Source organism: Cyprinus carpio, chromosome A19, assembly GCF_018340385.1.
Source record: "Cyprinus carpio isolate SPL01 chromosome A19, ASM1834038v1, whole genome shotgun sequence".
Taxonomy (NCBI): domain Eukaryota; kingdom Metazoa; phylum Chordata; class Actinopteri; order Cypriniformes; family Cyprinidae; genus Cyprinus; species Cyprinus carpio.
The window spans coordinates 7,593,529-7,611,208 of record NC_056590.1 but is presented as its reverse complement, the minus strand read 5'-3'; the positions used below and the strand labels follow the sequence as shown (position 1 = coordinate 7,611,208).

Genomic DNA, 17,680 nt, shown 5'->3' with positions numbered 1-17,680 from the left:
TTTTTTGGAGCAGTCACCTTTTTGACTTCTGACTCGCTGTTCTTGGGAAAAGCGGTTTATTATTTTTGTAATTTTGACTGCTTCTATTAGACAGCAACAACAAACGAAATGCATATTAAAACTTCTACCCAACTGATTCGAAGTGATTATGACGCCATGCTTCAGTTAATTGTGTAACAGCACGTTTCACTCTCAATCTGACCTCTAATGGAGCACATCTCACCACTGATCCTGCTCTCATGTGACCCACTTTTGACGATGTGTGCTCAAGGAGTTTAGCCACCCGTCATACTATCCTTGCTACACAAAAAAACACATCAACATCCTTCCAAGGATTGCGTTTCGCTTGTCTGTCGGGGGTTAGAATGTAATTTCTGTTGGAGACCAGCTATGTAAGCCGTGCATCATCGTCCTGCTGCATCACCAGAGCTCCTGGAAGGCAGAACAACATACTGCATTTGATGCTGGGAAAAACATAAACACAAGATGCAGAAAACATCAAATCAACAAACGGATGCACGTGAGACAAAGCGCTTAGAAATCCACCAGGTTTTTAATTACAACCAGTATACAAAAATAATGTGACAGGACAATAATGGGACTTGGAATGTACACGCTTTAGTTTCCGCTCCAAATAAACACACCACACAAGTTTAAGTGTTTTTGTTAGCACTAATCACATCTTTGTGATGCTAAAGCATCTTTTGTGATCTCTAAAACAGACATCCTCTTCCCAATGAAAAAAGCAGCACAACAACCAAATGGCGTGGGATGCCAATGCAGGGCTGTGTATCAAATTAGTAATGATTTTTCTAGTTCTCTAATTTATTTATAGTATTCACAAGTAGCTGATGAGAACACCACAGGCCAATGAAAACACACACGTGTGGAGTCGCAATTTTGTCTAATGGCTCCGAGTTGCTTTGAGACCGGCAGCAGATGCAAACTGGAGATGCCATAACCCATTTCTGTTGTCAAAAATTAAGAGTAGTGGTTGCGGACAGGCTGTGTAATTGCATGCCAGAAACATTGGTTTGTAACCTGGCAGAGTTTTGCCCGCTGTGGCACTGTTTTCAGAGAGGATTAGAGTCTCAGTGGTTCCCACTACATCTGGAGGAGTCTTTCAGGGTTATAAAACCAACATGACTGGCGAGGAACGGAGGAAACTATGAATCTTGATAATGTCTTTCACTAAACGACATAATAATACTGTATCACATCAGTGTAATAGTTTCTCACGTAGCTTTTAACTGCGGAGAATAAATCCTGGATGGCCACAGTGTGTGCGGGGAGATCTGAAGGTGAATCTCACAAAAAGCATGGCCTGGTTCATATATCAGCCCAACATCAAAAGAAGAAAAAAATATCATAATTTAGTAAAATTATAATAAATAATGATATATGCCAATCTAAATGTATAAAAACAAATATTAAAATATTGATTTTAAAACAAATCTGTTTTAAATCACAAAACAAATTTAAACAAATATATTAACATGTAAATAATAGTGATTAAATAAAATGTAATTAACACCATTACAGACACGAAAAATCATGCCTATTTTTTTTGCCATAATTGAGATATTATAACTATCATAAAATATATTTTTTATTTAATATTCAAAATATAGAATAAAATAAGTCACAAAATAACTAAAATGCAAACTTTAACACGAGTCGTTCAGTTTTTTTTGTTAATTTTGAAGTGATATTTTACTTCATACTATATTTAAATAATATTTTGATTAAATAAAAAAATATCTTAAATTAAAATTCATCACGGCAATAATGAATTTGTTGATATAATTATTAAAATATTTTTAATATTATTAAAAAATTAAAAATAAATATTAATATTAGAAATTCTCAAAATATAAAATAAAATGAAATAATTAGAAAAATTTACTAAAATTTTAACTCTTTTCACTATTAAATAAATTATATTTTACTTGAGTTCATTTTAAAGTAATATCTTTTAATTTTATGTTTTGTATATACATTTTAAAATAGTATTATTTATTTATTTATTTATGCATTTATGCATAAATTAATTTATTAATTTATTACTTTATTAATTAAAATACAAAGAGTCAAAGAAAAAAAATAATGCACATTTTGACCAATTCACTTCCAGGATTTGACTAAAATTTCAGTAATTGTCATACATTTCCAGGCCTGAAAATAACATTTAGAAATTTTCCTTATATCTCCATGTTTTCCATGACCATGAGAACACTGTGAAAAAAATAAGCTACAATTGTCTTTAAACAAAAAGTAATGTGCTATTCCTCTCCTTTGAGTCAGAGGCATCATATGAGCAGGACATGAGCATGAGATTCGCCCGCTACAGTTGAGTGTGTGTGTGTGTGTGTGTGTGTGTGTGTGTGTGTGTGTGTGTGTGTGTGTGTGTGTGTGTGTGTGTGTGTGTGTGTGTGTTGATTTAGTGTTCATGTCTTGTCATGTTGAGGGGTGGGTGTGTGGACTGAGAGAGCAAAAAGTTGTCAGTGCAAAAAGTTAGTGTGCGAACGCCAATCTGTACTGTACTTTCATCACAGCCGTGTGCCAGTTACTAGCTAGTGTGCGTCCAGGAAGCTACATCTGCTGAACGCACAGGATTCCCGTCCGTCTAAATCACAGACTCAAGGCAGCTGAGGTTATTCTCTTGTCTACTCTGGCCTATTATACTACATCTGCTTTTATATTTGGTGTTGGCCATAACTGACCACTACATCTGTTATTTACAGCACTGATAAATAACACTTCTCTCACTGGATATCTTGATGATAAATACATACATATACAGTATATATATATATATATATATATCTCACACACAGGACACGTCACGTCAAGATACACACCATCAACACCTCACAGGACAGCACTGGTTTCCATCCATAGTATATAACAAACTAAACAGAAAGAAGAGAGTATAGTTTGTTCTCACAAGCTTTGACAAAGATGTGTTGTTGTACAGCAGTTACGTGATGTGATATGAACCTTTCGCAGTTTTTATACAAAAGAAACAGTTTGAGGCCAGGCAGAAGCAATCTGTTTTTCATACAGTTTCACAACCTGACAACACAACACAACACAACATTCAGAGTGAAAGAATAACCAGTTCAGATCAGCTCAGAATGACATCCACAGCTGATGAGCTAATAATGATTTGCACCATAATGCGGAGCAATTTAGAAACATCACATGAGGACAATTTGCCTTTGCTCAGTTGGTCTTGTTTTCTTTTTTTTTTTAATATTGTTGATTGATTGCAGTCTTTAAGTCTGGCATTAATTTACAATATATAGGATTTCAACATTGCATGAATTGTGGCGAGCTTCCAACCCTAAAAACACATCCCAGAAGGCACTTACATCAACCTATCAAAACATACTTTTATGTTTCATAATATTGAGAACATGTGGATACAGTGGGGAAAATATTTATTTGATCCTCTGCTGATTTTGTAAGTTTGCCCACTTCCCTTCTATCTTTTATTAACTTTCATCTCCAAATATTACTTGGTTACCAGGTGAAGTCCAGGTCATATTTTACTCCAAAAATCTTAATCTGCAAAATTACATTGTATAAAGTAAATGGGGCCCTTTTTGAAATATGGCTTTATTTTCTTGACAATTAAACAGATGCTTCCCTAAACCGTCATCACTCTAATGTACTTTTAAAAGTAATTTTTAAAGTAATGTATATGTATTTTCTCTATTTTAAATTGATTTTTTTTTTTTTTTTTGTATTAGTAAATTTAAATCCGCATAATTCACAATAAAACTTAAGATCTTAAAATAAGGCTTTACTTTTTATGCAAAATAATTAAGTTGCTTAATTATTTCCTTAAATTCTGCAGTATAATGTGACCCAGACATATTCTTTTGCCCAATTATTTCAATAATTAATCTTTATGTAGCCTTGGGATTGTGCAAATGAGAACATGACATCACTATATAACCCTTAATACTAATATTCTATAAAAACATTCAGAAAAGTTCAACAAAAGATTCTATTAAAACACAAACACTAAGAGTTGTGAAAACTTGATTTGGCAACATTGCTCTTTCAGTATTTTTCATGTCAAGCGTTCAGTATCTCACAATACATCACAGGCCTCTCTGAACACATGATTCTGCGTGACATTGACTCCAAATTCAGACTAAACAGGTGAAGTTAATACCTTTGCTATTGCAAACAACACATTATTCATAAGCTCCCCGTTTCCTTCATTTTGTCGTCGTTATCAGCTTGAATATTTCAAGGCCTAAGCAGCTCTCAGAAAAGTAGCTTTCCCATCCTTATTTTTCAGTGCAGTGATGCAACTTGAAGCGCTTTAGGGAGGGGGATAAAGCCTTGCAAGTCTGCAGCGTGGGTGAACACAGTTAGGCTAGAGTAACTACTGCCTTTACAGTCACTGGGTCCAGATAGTATAATCTCCAAATTACTCATGCTATATCTGCTTTGCTGGATATGGAGTTCTGTCTGGGTAGCGTCGCATCGCTGAGTGTGTTGCTCCTTTGTCATTATCACTCTAACCTCCCTCCACCGAAGGCTCGATGCTGTGAAACCAAGGATGAATGAGTCACAGCTCAAGCAATTCAAAGCACTGCCGAAGCATCCATACAAGCGGCACGATATTATGCAAAGCACGCACTCGCCGACAACCCAGAGACTAATGAATCCTCATCTGGACACACATTGTTACACACACATAGTTATCCAAAATGTCTTTTTTGTAGTCCAAAAAAAGTCGGCTTGTGCATGAGGCTTCAAAACAAACTGCTAGAGGGACTTGGTAAAGCGAGTGGCCTAATCTCGCTGCCGAGCATACGGTGAGAGAACGTCGCCCCTTGACCTTTTTCCACAGCTGGCATCGTTTCAACACTGTGGACTCTGTTGAACCGGGCAGCATATGCCGTCTGGCTTAACTCTCCCCAGTCCGTCAAGCGCTCCGACCGTCCATTTAATCCTACACTCAAAGGCACGTCAGTTGCAGTCCCAGCCTTTGCCGCCAATATACGATGTGCATTAATCTACTTAATCTGTTTTAGTGAAGTTAAAAGACACCACAGTATAGACTCCAAGCCTATTTCCTCCTGAAAGGATTCGTGCTGATGCTAGTCATGCTTGCATTTGCAGTTTTTAAATGTTGCATTCAATGGTTTTGATATAACTGGATTAATCAGGGGTTGGAAAAAACTCGCATCAGCCCAAAACGCACGCGGCTAATGCACAACACTCTTCTGAATTAAACATGGCCCAGAACAAACCGTTCAGCAGAGGTTGACAGGAGAGTATGGAGAGGGAAAAAAACAAAAACACTATTACGCCTCTGCCTAGAACCCCTCAAGTCATTCAGAAAATTCCTTTAGCGTAACAAGACATCCGATTAATGAACGAGAGCTAAAAAATGGTGGGGGAAAGTTAAAAGCGTTCACAGCTGGAATTGATCGGCGTCACAGATTAATGACCCAGATGCTGGAGCAAGCGTTGCGTTGCCTGTTTTCTGTTTCGCTAACAAAAACATCCAGCTGTTCTCGAAGACAACATTCCCGGGATTTAATAAAAGAAGCCTGGAATATGCAACCTGGAGACAACGGCCTTAGCTCCTAGATCACAGCTTGCTGAGACACTCGTGCGACGTAGCATTGACAATCCTGTATGGGTAATCACAAGGCTTTCTTTTCACTTCAAAGAGCCTACTTGAGTATTGTGCTCACGGGAGTGAACGCACCACGGAATGATGGATTCTGGCTAGAATGGGCGTTAACAGGAAGTTACAGTTACACAACAACAAAATCACTCTAATTTTTAGTCAGTATTATGCATTAAAAGTACACATCGTGAGGCAAGCAGCATTAATTTGTGTTTTCAGTTTGATAATGCTTTCTTCCACAGATGTGACATTAACCATTCTGCTTCCGCTCCTCTGTTTCTGTCTTTTTGTTCTAAAAGGTCAAGTAAATATTATTCAGGTGTATTATCTGCTTCCTCTAGACATAAATGGCAGTCCGGGAAATGATGGACCCATCTCGCTGGGACTCCATGTCGTCGTCCAGGTAAGGTGTGCACTCGTCTTCATGCCCGTGGATTTGGTAGCTGGGCGGCAGTCCGCTGAAGCGGTCGTACCTTTCATCCTCTTCTTCATCCTCCAGGCTGTCGTTCAGGGCATCGAACTTCCTGCGCTCGGCCTCATTCATCTCGCCGCTCAGCAGGATGTCATGGGCGCTTGGCGTGCTTCCGGTAATGCGCGGAAACTCGTTGCATTTCTCCGTCAGGGTGCCTGGCTCGCTTTCGCGGTATGTGTAGATTGGCCCGTTATTGTTGGCCCCTGCGCCGTTCTTGCTAGCCTTCTTGCCTCCAAAAAGACGGGTTTTGTTGCCGTAAGCACCCTGCTCACCGTCGCCCGAATATCTATGCTGATGGCGACGACTTCGCATCACTAACACGGTAACCAACGCGCTGACCAAAATGAGGGCCAAGAAGCTTCCCAGAATGGCTCCGGCCACCACGCCAGCGCTGGACGGGTCTTCAGTCGATTCTGCAGAGGAGGGGAGGGGCACAAATGAGGAAGTTTCTGCTTGGTGGTGGTAGCTATTCTTCACCATAGGTGGTGTTGTACGATTTGGTACAGTTTAGACTGTGAAATGGTTTTTGGCTGCCCCCAGTTCCCAGCTACAAGTCCTATGGTGTGAGCCAAGTTTGCCGGATCCGCTCTCGGGTCTCAGTTCAAGAAAACAACACAAACGTCCGTTCCTTCTACGCTCGGGAGCTGACCAGGTGAATTACACTACGCAAGTAGAGAGTTAAAAAGAGAAACACACAGATGGAGAAGGGATGTAAAGATTATGTCACAGTATGGTCATGCAAAGAGGAAGAAACGTAAGTTACTCTGGGAACACAGCCCTCCAGCTAACGTCAGCTAATTGGTCAGCTTGTGCATTCCCACCAAATTCCTGGGAACATGTCCAAGTCACAAACACTAAAGGGACACCTGCTCCATGAAGGATTAGCCCCATCTCATGCTGCATAGAGCCTGCATGGAATGCACAAGAATTGATGTCTATATTCATATACATATATAGTGGTCAAGTAGTGAAGTCAAGAAAAATAATGATATTTACAGTCTGATTTAATCAAAAGCTTTCTGACCGAGCCTGTGCAACTTAAAGAACAGTAATAGTGCTTTGCAAGTCCACTGCATTGATTTTGGTTACATTACTGTATTACACAGGTCAATATATTATAAAACGCTGGTCCTAAAGCTAACCTTATAAATATGCAAAGCGGCAGAATTATGAAAAACTGCATGAGTTTGAGGTTTTGTAAGAAGTTAAATGGATTAAAAATACACCCAGCTCACTGATTTAAATAACAGTTAGATTTTTAAATTTTTTGAAAAAAACCTGAGTGGTGCTTGTCAGTGCAAAACTCTTTTCTTCAATGCAAAGGTGCTGTAGGTGCCAAGGCATTGCTAAGTGGTCTCTTAAATTGCTTTGAAATACAAAAGTGCAATTTCCTCAAGACGAACAATTTGAGAAAGCATATCATGCCCATACAGTAGCTCTAACTATACAAAGGAGTTTGAGTTGTTTCTTTCAAACTCAGGAGTTACTGTTTTAATCATAATAGAAAAGTGTTTTTAATTTTTATTTACTAATCAAGCTGTAACGTATAAGATTGTTTTATTGAAAAAAAATAATAATGAGTTAAATGTTCTGTTAGGTCCACACTTTGGAAATTTCCATGACTTTTCAAAGACTTAATGACTCTTTCTGTATAATACATTGATACAAGTGTTTAAAGAGTTTTAATAGTCTTTTTGATTTAATCATTCACTTAATCAAGTCTGTCAAAACACTGATTCATTCACGAAACAAACAAGTGACTGTCTATATGAGGGAGTCATTGAATTATTTACTCAAGCGATTTGTTCAAAAACGCTAAATTCAGAAATGCCACTACTATGTGTTGCTAACAATGTTCTCCAAACTCTTTTTGTTAGCGGATCAACAAAAGAACTATCAATATTGTTTTTAAAATATAAGTTACTCACTGTTAATTTCTTTTTATTGTTGTATACAATTTGCAAGTGCGCTGTTGGTCTGAATTTAAATATGAGGGTTAGAGTAACAGTGATCCTAGCCTTAGCAAACAGCGTTACTGTAACAGGCTGAAGCTTTCTAGGTTGTTTAATTAAAGGGCCAAATAGCAAGCACACTCCTCTAAACTTATGCCTCGCTCTCAGTCAAGAAATCACCAATCCCACCTCCTGCAATTTCCCCGTTACCATGACAACTTGAGTCATTATGGATTCAGGCTACTAGAAACAAGTCAAGAGAATTTTTTCCCCAAAAAATTAAATAAAATAATAATTTCACTACAGTCTCTGTTTGCACTTGTTTTAGCGCTACAGGCTCCAGAACTACTGAGAAACATTTCAAACAAGACAAAAAGAAGAGTAGGCTACTGATGAAAATATATGTGCGAACATTTACAAGTACATTAAATTTCTTCCCACACAATTTGGATACGACTTAATATTCCTGCAATATAACAAGCATACGATTGCTCCCTCTCCCACACACTTTTTTCCTGTTCGTTTGCTCCTCCGCTGGTTTGTTTTATCCCAATCCCGGGAGATAAAGAGGTGCTAAAAGAGCTCTTTCTTAGGATACACTATTCCATTTTGTTGTGCCTCTCAGTCCACTGTCATTAAAGTCTCTTCAAGCCTCGCTGCTACTGAAAACGGATTCGCATGTGGGACTGAGACACACACACACACACGACAACACTACCGGCTAACATCGCCAATCTCTCTTACAATCTTCCACTGCCACAGCTCGAACAAACTAGCTTATGTTACACGTGAACCCTATGGTCGACATCTAGCGCTGAGACTGAGAGACAAAAGACAAAGGTGGGTTGAGGAGAGATACGGTGCTGCTTCAGCCGTGATTCTGAGCATGACCGAACAAACTAGCTTATGTTACACTTTGACCGCACTTGTTCTCAAGTGAAAAAATGGAAGAGCACACTTAAGACATTTTCAATTTTAACGACCCTGCATCTTTAATAGGCCGAAGTGTGGAAGCTTAACCTTTTTTGGGTAAATTTAAGATATTGCTATCCAAATGTTGGCACTTGGCCAGGTGGGAAGTCTTGTGCTATCGATCCACTCCGAGGCTAATAAAACATTAAGCTGCTGAATTTACCAGCGCAGCTCTTTATGAGTGTTACTGAAAAAAACGTTGAGTTCCTACAACCCACACTGAGGCTGAACCTTAGAGAGTTGTGGAGTTGTGGAAGCTGTTAAAGGTCATTATTGTCTAAGAATGTTGATGGCTCGTGGACAAAGCCCTTGTGACCTTTAACGTGTCCGCTATGCTCCTCAAGTGCCATAACTACAGCACATTATAATTCCGCCGCACTCTGTTAATGGCATGCTACAAAACCATTCGACATTAAAGTCCATGTTTCAATTTTCCCGCATACATGCATAGCTGGAATCTGTTGCTTGGTTGTGCACACACATACACTAATAATGCGAGAGAGCTGAAAAATGATGACGGCTTCTGAGAGTTTATTAAAACCCAAAAACGTATATTTTTCCCCAATTTTTCAATTTATTTATTTCCCATATGGATTTTTAAAAGTCTTTGTTGAAGGGTTATAAGCCATGAATCAAACCAATTAGCAACAAGGTAAATAACCAACTTTGATTTGAAGAAAAAAAGTATTTGAAAATCAGATAAGATGACAAAAATACAAAGGCTTTAATGAGAGAAAGAACTACAGTCCAAAGAAACACTGCGAATAAATCAAATTAAAAACAATGAAGAACTACTGATTTAAAGATGTTGATTATATATACATTTTATACAGAATTATAACTTGATATACTCAATACTCATAAATATAAATTCTGATGAACAAGTCAGAGTTATAAATATATATTCACAATTATATATTCAGAATTATAACTACATATTCACAATTTATATATTCAAACTATATTCTATATATTCTTCTAGATTTACTTTTATAGATACATTCATGATTTACATTTATATATTCAGTTCTGTATCTATGTATTCAGACTTATCTATACATTCTATCTATATATTTCTATCAATTACAACTGCTATTTTTATATATATATATGTATCATATTATATATATACTATACTATATATATATATATATATTATAATGTATATATATATATACACATCATCTTATTTATAATTTAAGATTTGTATCTATTTGTATTCAGACGTACAACTGTACATTCAGATTTGATATAAGTGATATAAGTCACACACAGAGATCACAATATATTCATTTATAAATGTTTGTAAGTTATCATTAATAATCAAATTCCATATGGAAAGAAAATGAATGCAGAACACTACTGTTGCACTTTATTCAAATGTCGGAAAGTTCTCCGTCCATTGCGTCATCAGTTTCCAGGTAGAACTAATAAATTCCTGTTATTTCCAACTCAATAAATTGGCACCTTTCCTGAGGCACAAGAATGCGCTAACTGTAATTACAGCATTCAGGGTTGTATTTTATGGCATTATTCATGTTTTTCCTAACCTATAGGTTGTAGGTAGAGACCACTCTGCACTCTGATTGCCAGCAGAGCTCCACATCATGACGCATCTGCTTTTCACTCGCCCTATAAATGGTTCCTATTTATAAAATAACACAACTACCACCCCAGGTAGAACTACAACTGCTATGGAAGCAATTAATCACGCAACAGCAGTGTACCCAAAGTGATCCGCACACATGCACCGCGTGAGTGCGATCATTATATTCTAATTTATTTCTGCTATAATACACAGGTTTTTGGCAGTGCAAAAGGAGAGGGATGATGGATAGAGCAAACACAGACAGATCGCATTTCCTTTGACTGTAAAGGATAGGCTCAAATCTCAGCCATGGCCTGCGGTGGCCCCTCCCTTCCGCTGTCTCACACGTCCTGTTATTGATTTATTGGAGAGCTCAGGGCGCATACGTTCATCTTACACCAACCTCTCCCGCTGTGCTCCTAAAGCCCGGGCTAACTGACAGGTGACGTGGTGACCACTAATGGTGCTGCCAAAAGTGATGCGGGAAAGTGTCCAAAGGGCTGACTGACCAAAGAGTGCAGTTTCACCAAGGTAATTACTTGAAAACACAAAAAGACCCAGTTTTCAGATGCCAATGTGACTGTGTACATTACTGGGTCATGTGCATCGCTTGTTAGAAAGTGCTAAATCCAACAGATTTGGATGTATAATTGGGCTTTGAGCAGATCCTAATAACCCTGTTGCCAGAGACACTCATTTCCATGCTAGAAAACATACACACACACACTCACACAGGGTTGATGGCTTAAAGAGCGGGGCGGTAGAGCTTCTCTGGAGGAGGATGGTATTTCTGACATGCAGTTTCGATCTGTGGTGAGCAATAATCCTAGGGTGCCTATTTTGATTTCTTTTGTCCTGCTAAAGTCACCGTGTGCACTGTACATCAAAGACCCGGTGTAAGCATGGCTGAGTGGATTACAACATCAGGATAAAAAGAGAAAACCTTGCAACCTCACCAGGTCTTGGGTCGTGAACATGAGATTTCCAAAAATGTCATCATGTGCAAAAAGACCTGGGTGATAAATCAAATCTCTCTCTCTCACACACACACACACACACACACACACACACACACACACACACACACACACACACACACACACACACACACACACACAGACATATTACACACATAAGCTACTTTATGTACTACAGTACATACACATGCGCTTACAGTATGTGACCCTGGACCACAAAACCACTCTTAAGTTGTTGAGCAATAGTTTATTTGTAGCAATAGCCAAAAATAAAAAACATAAAAAAAAAAAATTATCTATTTTTCTTTTATGCCAAAAATCATTAAGATATTAAGTAAAGATCATGTTCCATGAAGATAATTTGTAAATTTCTTACAGTAAATATATCAAAACTTAATTTTTGATTAGTAATATTCATTATGAACTTCATTTGGACAACTTTAAAGGCGATTTTCTCAGTATTAAGTTTTTTTTTTTGCACCTTCAGACAGTTTCAAATAGTTGTATCTCTGCCAAATATTGTCCTATCCTAACAAATCATTCATCAATGGAAAACTTCAACACAAACATAAAATATAAATATAAAAAACAAAAAATGACCCTTATAAATTCTTTATTTGTACAAAAACACACACACACACACACACACATAAATTCTTTATTTGGATTAAAAGATAAGCATATATCATGACTTAATCCAAATTTGACAGAAAGATGTACAACAGCAGCCAATATCTCAGTCCATTTTGCACATTAAGGGTAAAGGTGGCACCTGCGCCTCCATATGTAGAGGCTACCGATTACTGCTGATACAGAGCAATATCTCGTCAGTTTTTTGGCCTTGTTCTTATGTAGTCCACAGATCTGCAGGCCTCTTACACACAACTTGTGCACATGGCCTAAACTACCAAAAATGAGGGCAATGACTTTACACGAGAGTAGCCAAAGTTATTAAAAACATTGTACCATGGTTGGTATTTCAACAGTTTTGAAGCATAGCAGGTGTCCACTGTAGGCCTCAAAAGAGCAACCGATTTCTATTATTGTAACAGCTTTGGGTGTGTTCATTACTTACAAATATATCCGTGTATATTTGGTAAGTGATTTGTAGCAGGTTTCCAATGTAACGCACTGTTCATGTGGAAGAGGGAACCAGTCTGTCTTGATCTTTTCGTTACAGTGAATTGTGGTATGGCTGACATTGTCTCTGAGTTCCTTCGCTGAGAGTGCAACGATACGGTCGTGGCGCGCGATGTACAGTCCTTTATAGGCAGAGCAGCCGGTAAGGATTGTGCGCGATCGTCTCTCTTTGCCGGCTGTGATGTTGCAGGCAGAACGGCTCATGTGTAGATGGAAACCAGGTTGCTAAGTTGGACTTTGTTGGTAGTACCTGAAGACGAGCTTTAATTGTAAATCTGTTTTAATTGTAAACCCTCAATTAGTTCCAGACATGTATTAATTATTTATTTATTTTCTGATTAACACAAAATATATTTTTATAAAGAACATGGGTAACAAAACCTTGTCTGTTCCCCATTGACTTCCATAGTACTTGTTTCCATATTATGGAAGTCAATGAGCACAAGCAACTGTTTGGTCTCTCACATTCTTCAAAATATCTTTGTGTGTGTGTGTGTGTGTGTGTGTGTGTGTGTGTGTGTGTGTGTGTGTGTGTGTGTGTGTGTGTGTGTGTGTGTGTGTTCAACGTTTTGAACAACTTCACAGGTTTAGAACCACTTGAGGGTGAAAATAAATGATGATTTCTCTAACTAGACTTCCTATATCTTACTTATTGCACTAAACATTTTGAATCCAGCTTCTATGATTGAAATGAAAATAAAGTACCTCCACTGAATGAAAAAAAAACCACCCAAATAAATAGAGATATATAATAAATATCATGAAAAGCCTGGAACTTAGAGATCTTTTTATCATCCAGCCCTTTATGCAGAGCATAAGTTTATTGGAGAGGAGTTTCAGGTAATGACGAATAATGACAGATAACAGGATTGTGGAAGCGGTAGAAATCGCTCCACTAAGCCAGGCTAACCAGAACTAAGCTGTAAAAGGATCCTGTAATGATTTTTCAACAGTTCATTGAATCTGCCATCACATCAGTGTCAACATCCGTGAGAAATTTGCGGAAAAAGTGCCATTGTCCCATTTCAGACAGCCTGCTCCTCATAATCCACTCGGAACAAACAAAAACTACCCAAACAAAAAAAATCGAAGGGAAAAAATAACATAAAAAAAAAAAAATTATTAAAAAAAAAACAAAAAAACAACCGGCTCCATCTGGTTAAGCACGGCATGTATTCTGTTTTTGAACATTAAAGCATCAGTATATATGCGGCCTGGCAGATTCTAAACTCTGACATGTGTACAAAACTGCTGGGAGAGAATGAAGGAGCGGCTCAGTAAAAATGCTGCTTTTAAGTAAGCCTCCATTGATTCAGACACAGAGATGCATCGCTTGATACATCTTTAAAGTGCTCCGAGCTGCCCGCTTCTAGGGTAGATTGCACAAGCGATGCATCGGAAACTTCGCAAAAAAGCTTTGATATTCAATTTATCGTCATCTGAGAAGAAATAAGGATTTTAAGGCATTTTAAAAACTTTTTAAAACTTTTAGTGTTCCAAATGGCTAATAATATTCATATATACTTAAGTGTTCCACATGAATCAGTTGCCAGTTGCTATTTAAAAAAAGCCCAATAAAATATTAGAATCCAACAAGGCAAACAAAACAAACAAAATCAAAAACCCTTAAAACCATTATTCAACTCATCAAATCAAAAAAACAAAAAAAAAAGGGCAAGCTAGGGAGCCCTCGTGTTTCTACAGTCAGCTCTAAGGTTTCAGAGCACCTGTAATGAGCCCTAATGATGGACAGGGTGGGCTAAGAGCCAGGTAATCTTGGCAGCCCACTTTTCTGACATTTCACTTAATGTTAGCAAAGTGATATATCCTCGTCCTCTCGTTGCCTCCGTCTTTGTCTCGATTTTCTCTTGCTAAGCCAAGCCGATAAGCTACAACCATCAACCAGTCGACAGACGACCTATCTCTTTCTCTCACCTTATCTCACATGCCAAGTTTCAGACATTGTTTTCACACCGTAAAGCTTAGACGCTACAGGTAAGAGCCCTGTTACTGCTTGATATGATAGGAAAACTCTGAGGGAATACATCACAAATTCAGATTGACACAAGCACATATTCAAGACTGGAGGAACCAAATGTAATTATTTAAAAATGAAGTGTGTCATTTGTTTGATGTACATGCAAAGTCAACTAGAAGTAATTCAAATTTCAATTACAAATTTCAAATTCAGATTTATTCATAATGCGCTTTTCACGGTACACATTGTTTTAAAGCAGCTTACAGAAAATCATGTTTATAGTTAATTTATAATTAATTAAAAATGTATGTTTAAAATAGCTTAATTTCATCATATCTTTGTCACATTTAGCAGATCAGAGCTGCCCAATAATATAATTTTGTGACAATGCAATTAAGCAATTGAGATATGCTGTACAAAACACTTTCTACATCAATTTTTCAGTGTAATGTATATTGCCTTATGCAAGTATACTACATGTATGTGAATAAAGTTGGATATACTTTGTATAAAGATCTAGGCAATAAGACATTAATAGGTTGATTTCCCTAAAAAGTGTCACTTTTTTAAGCAATTTATTATAATTACACACTTCACCTTTAAGGACAGACCATTAAAATCCAGTTCCATTGAGCACTAATCTAAAAACCTGGTAGTTACAGACCCGAATCCAAATAGCCCAAATGATGAACGGATGCAGTGAAGTACTATCAGCACTGAATGAGCTAATCTTTGGACTCAGAAATTCATTTCACGCTTTTGCTCAATGTTCTTTCTGAAAAGACCAGACAGAACTTCCTTTCAGTGCTAGTTTGGTGCTACATGATGAACCAGTATAGCCATGCTGAAGGAATGATCTGATATTAATATTGAATATCTTGATTCATGAATATTGATTTTATAATGTGATGTACAACTATAAAGCAGACACAAATAAGCACTAGCCATTGGTTATTCAGATACTTTTAAGTCTTCTGTTTGTTTCTTTTGTTTTATTTGGTCGGTTACAATTAGTTTTCTTTGCACTGTGACTAAGAAATTGAAAAATATGACCATGTTGTAAAACGTGGGGGAGAACTTCTAAAAGACATAATGGTTGCCCTAGATTTGCCAAACAGCATGGTCTTTCTGGTGAAGCTTGTTGACAAATGAATCCTTATTGACCAATGAACTCATGCATTCAAAACACGCTGGTCTTTTCAGCAGGGACGTGCCTTGTGTGCTGTTTTAAGTTGCGCATGCGCTTGCATGTGTGCATGCAAATGTGCGCCCGTATTTTCTGAAAAAAAAAAAAAACTCAGTTGTTTCCTCAAGAGCAGTCACTAACAAATCAATAAACGGCACCAAGATTCAGCCAAGAATTTAAGCAGCTAAATGGCCTCTCAATCCCCTCAATAGGGTCTACAATGAAAGGCTTCAGTTTTCTGCATTAGCTGTCTGAAAATGGCTAGGGAGGGGAAAGAAATGAGGGAACACTCCTTCTTGGCAAGCTGCGTGATTAGTCTGTTAGCTGGCACAAGCGGAGGTCTCCCCCCTTCAAGGCGAGAGGAAAGCAGGAAGAGAAAAAGAGTTTGATTTCAACTTCCAGAGCATTCTGTCTGGGGGATGTTCCTCTTAAAAAAACAGCCCCCCCTTCCTACTTTCCTTTCTCACTTTTTTTTCTTTTTTTTTTACACAAACATACACACACACACACACACATTCAATTTCTCTCCAGCTAGGCTAGTGGACCCACTGGGAACCAGTGCAATCTAGCCTCATTCACGTGTTCAGTTTTGAGAGTTGGGGTTTTTTAAATTCCTCTTGCATCAGCACAAGTCTCGCCTGCAATCCGCCGAGCTTTGTCATGGTGTGCCATTCGTGTCTGTATTCGTATTAGGCTCTGTTTACACCTGACTTAATGACATAATTGAAATACACACGGCACAGCACAATACCAGCACAACTAGCGGATGCGTAAACTAAAAATTGCAAGTGGGTAGTGAATAAGAGTTTTTCACACTGAATTGTGCTCACTGTCACAAAAAAAAAAAAAAAAGTTTAAACCAGCCCTTGCAGTTTACTGGTTTTAGCTTGTTCGAGCTAGTCTCCCAGGTTGGACAAGCTGGTTTGACTGGACAGTTCTGATGACATTTAGACACTTTTCCGTCAGGATAGGAGATTGGCAATGCCAGTTTTAGCCAGCTAAGGTTTAGGTAGTCTACAACCCTGACCAAATGGAGGGAAAAAAAATACTCTGTAAAATCATTAAAACTGACCAACTGAACCAACTTGGCCAAACTGGGAGGCTGGTATAAGCTGGTTTGTGCAGACTGGTTAGGTTGGTCGGTTCTGATGGTTTTAGAGGAGACACTTTACATGGCGAGAGATTCCCCAAACCCATCTAAAACCATAAAAACTGTCCAGCTTAAACAACTTGCCAAAACTGGGAGGCCTGGCGCTGCTTAAGTTTTTTTTTTTTTTTTCACTAAGCATTTCAAGATTGTCACGTCCAAGTTGTCAAGTACTTATTTTTTTTTTTTTTTAAAAGAGCAAAGGTCTTTGAATTTATGCAAACTGGTTAGGTTGGTTAAGTTTTGTTGTTCTTAGAAAGGTCTTGGACATTTTTCAGTAGAAGATCAGGTAGACCAACCTGTGAAACACCAGCTTGATTATTCTAGGAGACCATCTAGACCAGTTTAAACTACCCAGCTACTTAGGCCAGACTGGTTTGCCATGTTGGGAGAGCAGTTAGACCATCTTAAATCAGTTGCTACGTTAGGCTGGCTTAAGCAGCTAGTTTTTCAGCAGGGTTTACATGATTGATCACCGCTGTCTCAAGTACTAAATTACTTTGTATATCAAAGAAAAGTATCAAAGATTACACATACTGATGAGTAATTCTCTGCCGGAGGCACATTTCACTCAAATTAGATCATGATAAATGCAGTCACACACAC

The 17,680-nt window shown here is 37.9% G+C and overlaps 1 protein-coding gene across 3 annotated transcripts in view; it reads right to left on the bottom strand.

Annotated features, from left to right (window-relative positions):
• Window positions 1-2,395: 2,395 nt before the first annotated feature.
• Window positions 2,396-17,680, bottom strand: part of LOC109095072 (nectin-2-like) — an 86,736-nt gene continuing 71,451 nt past the window's right edge. For all 3 annotated transcript variants that reach the window (XM_042776201.1, XM_042776199.1, XM_042776202.1), the window contains one exon: window positions 2,396-6,547. In XM_042776201.1, coding sequence (XP_042632135.1) covers window positions 6,000-6,547 — 548 coding nt within the window. In that variant the 3' untranslated portion in view covers window positions 2,396-5,999. The remainder of the gene's footprint in view (window positions 6,548-17,680) is intronic.